Raw genomic sequence first — 10,377 nt, 5'->3', positions numbered from 1 at the left:
AATTTTTCTCCTTTGAAAGAAATGGTATCTCACCGGAAGCATTCCTAAAGGTTACCTCCGTTTTTAGTAAGAGCTATGACTAAATGCATTAAATACTGATCAGAGGTGACTTTGGGAAGTACCAGCTTCACACTGGAAAACTCACTCTGGAAAACAAAGGAAATATTTTTGGCCACAAAGAATAGGAACTCGCTTTGGCTTTTCACTTGAAGAACATAATGTTTTGAAACATATTTTAATAAATGTTTTCCTTTCAGTAAAATGCCATGTTTTCATTAGATATATTTCTCTGGAAGTGTTTTCGTTGATCCTACTTCCATGCAGTGCTGGGGTTTGTGGAAAATCGACTGAAGGTTCTCTGCTGTTCAGTTTGCCCTCCCCAGTTCACATCATTTGCACGCTTCATCCTTTACCATGACTGGCTGTCACTGGACCTTGAGAGGTCATGCTTCTGACTACAGAGCTCGGGTTCTTGGATGTACAGCTCTTTCCTTGGATCATGGTGACTGCTTAGTTTTAAACTATTGCATTTCCTACTTTGTCTGGGAGTAGCTGGATAGTTTTTGTGACAGTGGTCAGTCATGGCAAAATTAACAATATAATGTTCCTTTTGATGACTGTTGGTAATATAATTTGGTGCTTGCAGTTGATTTTCGTATGGTTCTGTTATTTAAAAGGAGGAAAAAAATCTTTCCATAAGCTATTTTTGCCAGCTATACGCCAGTACATCCTAAGCACTGTATTTGCTCAAACTAAAGGTGTGGAAGAGACCCCATGTTGGAGCAGGGATGGAGAGTAACCATGAATTGCAGCAAAGTGTTACAGACTGACTGCAGCCCCTGTTCTCTGTTCTCCTTCACCACTTGGGGGGAACAAAGAGGAGTGGGTGGAGAGAAGTGTTTTTAGTTTGCTTTTAGTTCTCACTGCTCTAGTCTGCTTTTAGCAGCCAATAAACTACGCCAGTCTCTCTTATGTTGAGTCTGGTGATGGTAATTGGTGAAGGATCTCTCTGTCCTTCTCTCAGCCTCACTTCTCTCAGTTCTCACTAACCCTTTTTCATCATTATTGTCTTTTGAGGATGGAGAGTGAGAGAGCGGTGTGGAGGGACTTAGCTGCTCGTTGGTGTGAAATGACCACAAAATCATATACATATCTTTAATGGTATCTGTGCTGAGGTGATTCAGCCCTTCTGTGTGTCTGGATTTATCTCTTGAACAGCTGCAACAAATAAGCCTTTCCAGTAATTGCAGCTCCCGCTACCATGGATGAATCTCTCTTTTAAAACATCTTCTTGATAATGGCTCTTTAGGCTTAAAGACTGCTGTTGAAATATCTCTCTGAGCAGAATGCATGAGCATCATGACCCTGTAGGTGTAAGGTTTCTCTTTGGCCGTGGACGCTCATAAAAAATGGTCTTTCTCTAGACTAATATAACAGTCCTTTTCAAAGGCACAAATTGTTTAGTGTCTGTGCCAGCAGTTAGACATGTAGCTGTCCAAGTCACTTTGCTTGTGTTTTGTAAGCTGGTTGAAATAGCACACATTTCTCCTTTAATGCTGCAAGCATGTTATCCCCAGCCGCATTCTGTGCACACTCTCACTTCTTGCCTTGTATTAGTCATTCTGCTGTTCCCCAGAATCTTTTCCATTCTGCCTAAATCAAAGTTTTACATCTGTTTTGGCCCCAATTTTATGTCTCTCTTTGCATATGGGAACACAATTAGTGAGTTTGCAGATCAACTTGAAGAGTGATTTTGAGTCAGCCCTATTGTTTTTCTTTTTGTTGATAAATTTTAGAACCTTCATGCTTTCCAATATAAAAATCAAGAATAAGAATTTAGGCCTGAAATAAGAGTTCATCCCAGTCTTATGACAATCAAATGCATGTAATTTACCAGGTTTTAAACAAAGCCGGTGTTCCATAACAATGTTAAAAATACTTGCTCATGCATTGTTTCAAAATGAAAAACAAGTGCTTATGGCTGTTTCTTGAAATCAATATGATTTATTACAAAAATAAATAAACAAAAAAACCCAGAATTAATAAACAGTGCCCCTATCATGACAGAATGACATTGCTTGAAGGACATAAAGACATTAATGTAATGATAGTTTTACAATCACTCTTGTAAGTACAACAGTTAGCACAGTGGATGTTCACTTATCCCTTCTTCTGTTTAAGCATAAGGATGCCACTGGAGTCCCCACCATGTCATCCTGTTGGGCTGCATTTTGTCAGCGCTGAGGGTATGTGTTTATGTGAATCAGTGTAAGGTGTCCTTACAATCTATACCTTAGAAAGGAACATAATAATTTAAGAAATAAGAGTGGTTTTGAATCTTCAGTATTTACGTCAGGTAAATTCCTTCTCAAGGAATCTTTTTGAAATTTTCTTCTACGCATCAAGGCTCAACCTTCCTTTTTGTTTTTTTTTTCCCCATCTCAAGACAAAATCCTGGCAGCAAGGACTGTTTGAGACAGGCCATCAGCAAAATCAACTTGTAAGAACAGCAGTACAACAGCAAGATATTTCATCATTTGGGAAATTCAATTATCAAGCTTTTTTCTTCTTGAAAGCATTTTATGAAAGAACCTGAAAACAAGCAGCTAAGGATATTGTACATTTTTACGGTGATGAACACCAGTGCTATTTCTTTCCCTGTTTCTCTGCACATGTACTCTTACTATATGTTTTATGTCCTTTGTGGCAAACTAACTCTCGGGAGTTGTTTTGCTTCTTTTTTTACTACAGATTAATACCTTCAATCATTGTAGCAAACATCAAAATCCATAGGAAATCCACAGAAAGTCGTCTAGTTAGGAGAAGTTCACTGCGAGTGGAATACTTGATAACACCTGATCGATCTGATGCAAAAACCAACATAATTTCACAATCATACCCTGCCCTTAGGCCATGAGGAAGGTTCTTACATAAGATCAAGTCATGCAAGCAAATAACCCCCAAATTTAAATCTGATTAGAGCAAATATATGGGAAGTGTGAACAGGGTTGGCCCAGTGCTAGACCATATGATGAACGCCAAGGATCATGGCATCGTATAAAACTGGGCATGTATATGGTACAGCTGGCTATGCATAATATTCTCCTAATTTATAAGGCTGAAGCATCTGCTCCATTGCTGTTGCTCCATCAGCTTTTCCAGAAGTCTGCTATTGAATGCCTAGTAGTCAAATATTGCAGCTGTGTGTGCCAGTGGAAAAGGAAGTTGGTATCATTCACAGTGGGAGATTAGCTGCTACTCTATTCCACAGATAAGGTAATGTTCAGCATGGTGAGGTAGAAAGGGTTGGCCTTGTGGGATGGGATCCACTTCACAGAAAGATCAATAATGGCATACTCTGAAAGATGTAATATTTATTTCTCCATGGCAGGATCCCCAGCTGTGACAGGAGGACGTGGCCAGATGAGGCCATTGCGACAGACTATGTGCGTGACTGTGGACATCCCCAGTGATGCAGCAGGCGAGATCTTAGAGAACAAATTGTGCAAGTCCTGATTTTGTTCTTCTGCTTCATCTTTCCACTTAATGGAAATGCTGTGGCTCTAGCAACCATAGAATGACTGGGTTGAAGAGGGCCATGATGATCATCTGGTTTCAACCCAGGCTTTATCTCTTTGCTGGGAAGTGTCTGGTGGAAAAAAAACTGGGGGGAGGTTGTGTGTACAGCTAGGCCCTGCAAGCTTGTAGGGGAATTGCGTGGACACTACTCTCCTCCGCCCTATTCAGGCTTCATTGCAGAAGGCCCTCCACAGTTCACAGCAGAGAAGAGGCCAGGAGAGTTCCAGCATGTGCACTACATGGACAGCCCCATTGTGGGGATCAAGCAAACAACTTGAAGGCATCCTGCCTTGTGTGCACATGTGCTGAACACCCAACATATCAGCTCTGAGAGGTGGACCCACACCAGAGATGACCTTGTACCCATGAGAAGGAAGGGGGAAGAAGGCCAGAATTCACTTTTCCAATTATTTCCAAACTCCCTTGCCTTCTGGAAAGCCCGGCTGTAATTCAGAGCCTAGGAGAAAGTTATTCCTCCTTTCTGCCTTCACGGAGATATTAACAGCAGTGCAGCATATGGGCTAAGGCATCAAAAATTTTGTTTTTAAAAGCAACAGCATTACCAGCACTATCTACGTGCTGTTGGTGCAGATCATGCAGCTTGTACCTGCTACAGTGAAGTACTTGTCCCTGCATGAACCCTCTGTTCTGCAAACCCAATGGAACTTCTTGTGGGAACAGGGCACTATTGCTGCCTGTGGAGAAAAATATGGCACTAACCATTTTACCAGAACCTTCCCTTGTAAAATTACATTGCAGAGCCATGCCAAAAATAAATTCACATTCCAAATAGAAAGAGAAAATTGACTTTTGCAGAACATCATGGGGTTGTTAATAATAAATCAAGTTGCTTTCAGAATGGAAGAAATTCCTGCAACTCTTGCACCACTTTCTGTAAGGCTCTGTTGTTGCTAAGGAAGTGAAATCTTCTTAGCAAATATGACAGCACAAGACTTCTTCAGATTTCTAATTCTTTTTCCCAGTGTACAGTTCTGTATAATTTTATCAAGTTAAAAAGAAAAATAATTTGGTTTCCAACTTCTGTGAGTCTGTAGGAGTTGGGAGTTGGACTAGATGACTTTTAAAGGTCCCTTCCAACTCTGAGGATTCTATGATTCTATAGCACAGCACCTACTACATTCCTAGCCAGGTCTAAACTCTTCAGGCACCTTCTTCTTCATAAATTCTGCTGAAGATTTAGAGTCCTAAACATTTTTATGCTCTGAATCTGACATGGATACAGTATCTAGAGACTGTTCCCTGACCAGGATTAGTAGATGTGACCATAATAAAAGTTTATCTTAGTTTAACAAGGGTAAAATGAGCTGCACTAAGGCAAGAAGTGAATTTGAGAAAGAACTTGAATTACTGCAAATATCTTTAGGTTGTGATAAGTCACAAGTGGATGAAGTCACCAGTGCTGCAATACACAACGTGCTGTTTCCTAACTCTTTGCCTGAGCAGTTTTATGGAGGTTCTGCCCAGTGCAAGGGGTAGAGCAGGGCAGCATCATGCAGATTGCATGCAGTTCTTGCAGCTTATCAGCAGTTGCTGAGATCTGGAATTTGTCATGGGGCTAGGTATTGTATTGAAGTTTAAGTAGTCTCATTTCCCAAATAAATGTACCTGAATTAAGAAACTGTGCAATAGGGGCACAGTAAAATCACTGGATGAAGTGGGAGAGGAGTAAATAGGGAAGTACTGAGCAGGAAACCTGATTTTATGGACTGTGTGTGTGGACATGGTTAGATACTTGCAAGAGAGGTCGTCAAATACATCACGTGTTAGAATCAGATGGTGGAAATATTTAATATGTGATGTCTTTTTTCATTTTCGTAAGGGCACAAGTGACCAGCATTCACTTACTTAAGCAAGGCCTCCTCCCAGATTCGTGCTGCTGGCATCCTGCTGCTGCTTTCAGCAGTGCTGCTTGTAGGTGAGGTGCTGACGACAAAAAAATGGAAAATAGTTCGAACGGGGTGTAAATGAACTCAAGGTCTCTCATTTAGAATTAACTAATTCACCCCAGTATCTGTAAATTAAGGGAAAAGTGGAGAGCAACAATGTAGCAGGGAACTCCATTTACCCAAGGGTAAAACTTTGGTTTCTTATGCCTGGCCCTCTCTCACTGCCTCATATAATTCCCAATAATAGAATGATGTTAAGTATAAAGATTATTATTAGTTACAGACCTAGTAGAACTGACAAAAGCCACTTTCCCTCTCCATCGGTGGCTTAGTGTGTATCTACTCAGTCCTTGCCCAGGAAAACTTCTCTCTTGTGAGACGAAGACAAGGAAGAGTTGAATCGTTGGAAATGACAGGTGATGGACAGAGCTTGTTCATCATGTATTGGTTTAAAATAGAGGTCTCTTCCCCTTAAATGTCTGTCATTAACTGAAAGCAAGGATCTTTTCTGTTTCAGTTTACATGATTTCCTGTCTAATTGTATGATGGTTTCACTACCAGAAATGTTATACTGAGGACACTATGAAGGCATAGCACTGAGCACACATATTTTAAAGGACTTCTATTTCACTTTCTTCTACAATCTTTGTTATAGAAGAAACAAAGTGTTGAAACTTCTAATTCATAAATCGTATTTTAACTTCAAGTTTTAAAATAGAAAACCGTAGCAACAATCTTAAAGATATTTTCACAAGTGCTTTTCACATTTTTTTTATTACAATATAAGACTCTTTGCTCTGTAAATGCAGATACATATTGTCTTAAATTGTGCTATAGGGCATACAAGGAATCCTTGGGATTTGTGTAACATTAAATGATTGTGATGCATTAATTATTTAATGCAGCAAAGTTTAATTTAAAAAGCATCCACATATGTAGTCCAGCCATATTTTAGACCCCAGATGTCAGTTTACAGCTGGGCCTGTAACAGGAGGCAGCCTCCACCATTATTGCAATAACTGGGAAGAGAAAGAACTGCTGCTGCAGTGCATGTTTAAGCTGCATGCTATGGACTTCAACTGAAGATTCCTTCTGCCCGCACCCCTCTTGTACCTCTGTAAGTTGTTCTGCCTTGTACAGTATGGGGAAAGCTCTGCATCAGTGTGGGGAAATCACCTAGAAACAAGCTCCTTAGCCTGAACTATTGACTGTCTCTCAAGAAAGACTAATGTTATGCATCACTTGATGAAGGAGAAGAAGGACAATCTGTTACAGTTATGCTATAGCCAGGAGGCACCCAGAAGCACAGGCTCAAAGTCTGAAGATTTCCTGGTTTCCTCTCTTAGAAAGGACACAAACTTAAGCTTGCTGTGGCCAATGTCACAGGTGTCCTTATGTGCTTTGCGCCTTGGCACCTGCAAGGCAGGATGAATAATAAATCTCTGCTGAGCAAGTGATACATTAATATAATACAGTGATTGAGGTGAGTAAACAGACTACTTAGACCAGCTAGTTGAAATAACTCCTGCATTCTCATAGAAACTCATGAAATTTGATAAACGACTCATTTTTAAACATATAACACCTAAATAATGGCCATTAAATGAGGATGGGTACATTTAGATTAAACACACTAGGTAAATCCCTAGAGATGTTGCAGCAGAATTGCCTGTTAACAAAGCTGGAGACCACTCATTTTCCTGGTTAATAATTGCTTGATGGCAGTAAAAACTGATGAAACAATGTTATGCATAGCTGTTTGAAGAAAGGGAAGAAGGAGGCATTTCTGAGCACTCTGACAGCATGCAAATAATTATCCATACTGTTCTTCTAACCTTACTGGGCTTATCATTCTCATCTGGAGTGAAACGAGCCAAGAAGATGCAAGAACTCTGGCACATGATGCCCTGTGAGACAGCAGCATTCCTGCCATATGTCACCTTCTCCTTTTGGGGAGGGGGTGGATGTCAGCTTGCTGCATCCTCTCTGGCTCTGGCCTGCGGCGGTGGCCACCTGGTCACAGCAGCACAGTGCACTGTCTGCTGCTGTAGGCACTGCTGCGGCCCAGCACCAGCACTGATGTTCTAGCCACGATGCAGTAGCTGATTCCCGGCCTCAGATCTTCTATTTTGATCACCTTGTCTTTTCCTTCATACACCAGCACTCTGTGTTGCTTCAGACAGAGGGAGGAGAAACAGCTGGTCATGCATGTGTGTCTGTTACTAAGCTGGGAAGGATGGAAAGTTCAGAGCAACACATGGGTTGGCATTAAGTCAACAACATTAACTAGCATTAGTTATTTATGTGTTAGTTTTGGTGTTGTTGTTTTTTCTTTCTTTAAAAAAAAACAACACCCCAAATTGCCCTCATGTCCCAACTGTTTCAACTAGGCTTTAGATTCTGAAATACTACACCAGTGGGAATGAAGAAAGTGGGGATGAATTACAACCCAGTTCAACCAAATTCAATTCCTGAAAACTTTACTTTGTGTTCAGATACTTACACAGCCATTTACACTCTTCCAATCCTAGAGGGCTGTAAAAGGGAAGAGTGTGCACATATTCTCTTGGCTTTTCAGTGGTAAAGAGTTTATATCTGAATATGCACTTACCTCGTCTAGCAAGTTGTTAATTATGAAGACTTGGTACAGAAGATCATAATAATTTGTCATTGGTATCATGCTGCCTCTCTTCCTTTTATAAGCCGAACGTGGAGCCCGGAGCTTTAGTACTACAAATTTGTTGCTGTGAACCACCTTTATTGTTGGAGGTCCTATCATAGCTAAGGGTATAAACAAAGCTGTGAGCATGATTGTAGCATGTCTATTAATAAAGATCCACAGAACAGGATGTTTTGGATTCTTTGCCCTGATTCTTTTTCTTCACATTTTTCTGCTATCTTGAGCTGCAGAAATATTTGAACCATTTCAGGTCAAGGACACAGCTTCAATCATTCTTCTCAGAACTCATGCAGCCTGCTTGGTTAAACACAGCTAGGGTTTCACATGGTGCCTGTGTACCCCTGAAAGCAGTGGCTGCCCCACATCTTCTTAGGAGGATGTGGTGCAGGGCAAGGTGAGCTGCTGCTGCTGCAAGATGCAGCTCTAGCTCAAAGAATATGGTCTTGCCTACACAGGACAAGTTAGTTTGCACGTCAGGGCTGTGGAGTGACTTGTGTTGGTGTCTACGCTTCAGTTTTACATTGACCAGAGAGGGAAAAAATTGGTAATTTATGGGAGCTTAGTGGTAGGTACATTGACACTGCTTAGTGTGCTAACAATCCTGCAGTTTCATTGTGCACTATGGAATTACAATGGCTGTACTAACTAAAAGCTCTGTGCATGCCCTTTCTAAATATACTACTGCCAGGAAAATACATGTGGGAAAAACACAGGCATGTGAGAAGGCTGTTGGCTATGCAGCTGCCTTCTCTCTTCTCCCCTTTCCCTCTAGCAGAGAACATTTCCTTCTTCACACTGTGCTCAATGCTTCCAGCAGCGTCTAAAACTGCTGCAAGTATTTTGTGGAGTTCCATGCCTTGAGGGAGAGGTTGAGTGGAAGGGAGCCAGGCATTTCTGATCCCCAAATTGTAGCTAAGATGCTGCTCACCTGGAGCCGGTTCAAGTGTGAGGAAAGTTATTTTATCGCAAACACTTCACCTGAGAGCTGCTGTGGACACACAACTTCTTTCAGTACAGTTTTCTAGCTAGAAGGGGATCACTTTTGACAGCAGATTTGGAGCAAAAATGCTGTGCTCCACGCTGCAGAAAACCCAGCCCCATCTCAGAGAGCCCATGTGTTTGCACTTACTTTCTCGCCAGGGAGTGAATCTGCAGCTGAGGCTCCAGTCGGAGCGGATATCGGTTGAAGCAGCTTGCACCCTGCCGTAGTAGGCCTCATAGGCGTCAGAAGTCTCCTCTGTCAGGTCACAGAAATGGCTCTGAATCCCCCAGCACTCTTCTTTGTTTTGCCACTTGCTCTGCCCATACCTTTGGGGAAAGGAGGAGCAATGCGAGCCCTAGCTATCATCAAACAGATCTGTGCAGAACTTGTAACAGTCTGTTCCCCAAAGGAACCAAAGGCTTTCATGCTGTGAGGTGCTGGACCAGATGTGCTGGGGACAGAAGCAGGCCTCCCTTGTGGAGCAGGCCCCCCCTGAGGAACAGGCAACAGCACTGCACCCTGTGGCACAGCGGGCCACCGAACCTCTGACTGTGCTCCTGCACGGCGCCTGACCTGCCATACCTGTTTGGGGCAGGCTGGTGGCCCCAGAGGCATCCCACAAACTGCATGTATGTGCCACACTGAGGTGCCATGAGGGTGTGTGTCACGTTGCTAGACGTGCCTGACCTCCATGTCCTTCAGGCTGCTCAGCTGCACTTTACAGGCTTGTGATAAGTGCAGGGAGCTGGCAGCAGTGAAGGACGTGGCTGTGCCCCAGGTATCCTTTGGCACCTGCGAGATCCCTTTGGCTTGCCAAGCAGGGATGGGCTGCTGAATGAGGCATGCTGGAGTTCCCCCGGCACTTACACTTTATACTGCACAAAGTAGAGTGTGGTTTCTCCCTCTCCAGCCCTTCCAGGCAGCCAGCGCAGCGTATTGTTGAAGTTCAGTGAGTAAAACCGTACCCCCTGTGGCTTGATTGCATCTCGAAGGTCTCGATTTTCCAGGACTAAAATGGCTGCAAATAGTAAGGAACAGTGACAGCACACATTTCTCCCAGGCAGGCACCTCTGCATCCAGGCACACACTGCTCGGGTGGTTTTAGGCTAGCAGCTGGTAGGGAAGTTAAATCTGGGTCTCATATTCCAAACTTTCCGTGTTGCAGTGAGCAGATGTAGAAATTACAGCCCACAGCCAGGATTGTGAAAGGAACAAATCATGGTGGTTTT

At 42.5% G+C, this 10,377-nt stretch overlaps 1 protein-coding gene across 2 annotated transcripts; it reads right to left on the bottom strand.

Moving 5' to 3' along the window:
* Nucleotides 1-1,982: 1,982 nt before the first annotated feature.
* IL22RA2 (interleukin 22 receptor subunit alpha 2) lies at nucleotides 1,983-10,367 on the bottom strand. 2 transcript variants are annotated; one of them, XM_010707252.3, is made up of 4 exons: nucleotides 10,016-10,367; nucleotides 9,296-9,474; nucleotides 8,098-8,267; nucleotides 1,983-6,901 (listed from the first exon to the last, which is right to left on the bottom strand). In XM_010707252.3, the coding sequence occupies exons 1-4, from the start codon at nucleotides 10,222-10,224 to the stop codon at nucleotides 6,767-6,769; spliced, it is 693 nt and encodes a 230-aa protein (XP_010705554.1). In that variant the 5' UTR covers nucleotides 10,225-10,367; the 3' UTR covers nucleotides 1,983-6,766. The 2 variants fall into 2 exon arrangements, with proteins under 2 accessions (XP_010705554.1, XP_010705553.1); XM_010707251.3 differs by having other exon boundaries at nucleotides 6,788-7,659.
* Between the last annotated feature and the right edge of the window lie 10 nt (nucleotides 10,368-10,377).

This window comes from Meleagris gallopavo, chromosome 2 (assembly GCF_000146605.3).
Source record: "Meleagris gallopavo isolate NT-WF06-2002-E0010 breed Aviagen turkey brand Nicholas breeding stock chromosome 2, Turkey_5.1, whole genome shotgun sequence".
Taxonomy (NCBI): domain Eukaryota; kingdom Metazoa; phylum Chordata; class Aves; order Galliformes; family Phasianidae; genus Meleagris; species Meleagris gallopavo.
Note: the sequence above shows the minus strand (reverse complement) of the source record. Positions and strands in the feature narration are given on the sequence as shown.

Bases quoted from the DNA above. Each gene is read 5' to 3' on its own strand.
- IL22RA2 (XM_010707251.3), bottom strand. From the start codon at position 10,224: ATGCAGAGGTGCCTGCCTGGGAGAAATGTGTGCTGTCACTGTTCCTTA. The intron at 9,475-10,015 runs GTAAGTGCCGGG...CTTTCCCCAAAG, and splicing joins TACTTTGTGCAGTATAAAGT to GTATGGGCAGAGCAAGTGGC. The intron at 7,660-8,097 runs GTAAGTGCATAT...CTCTGTCTGAAG, and splicing joins TTAACAACTTGCTAGACGAG to CAACACAGAGTGCTGGTGTA.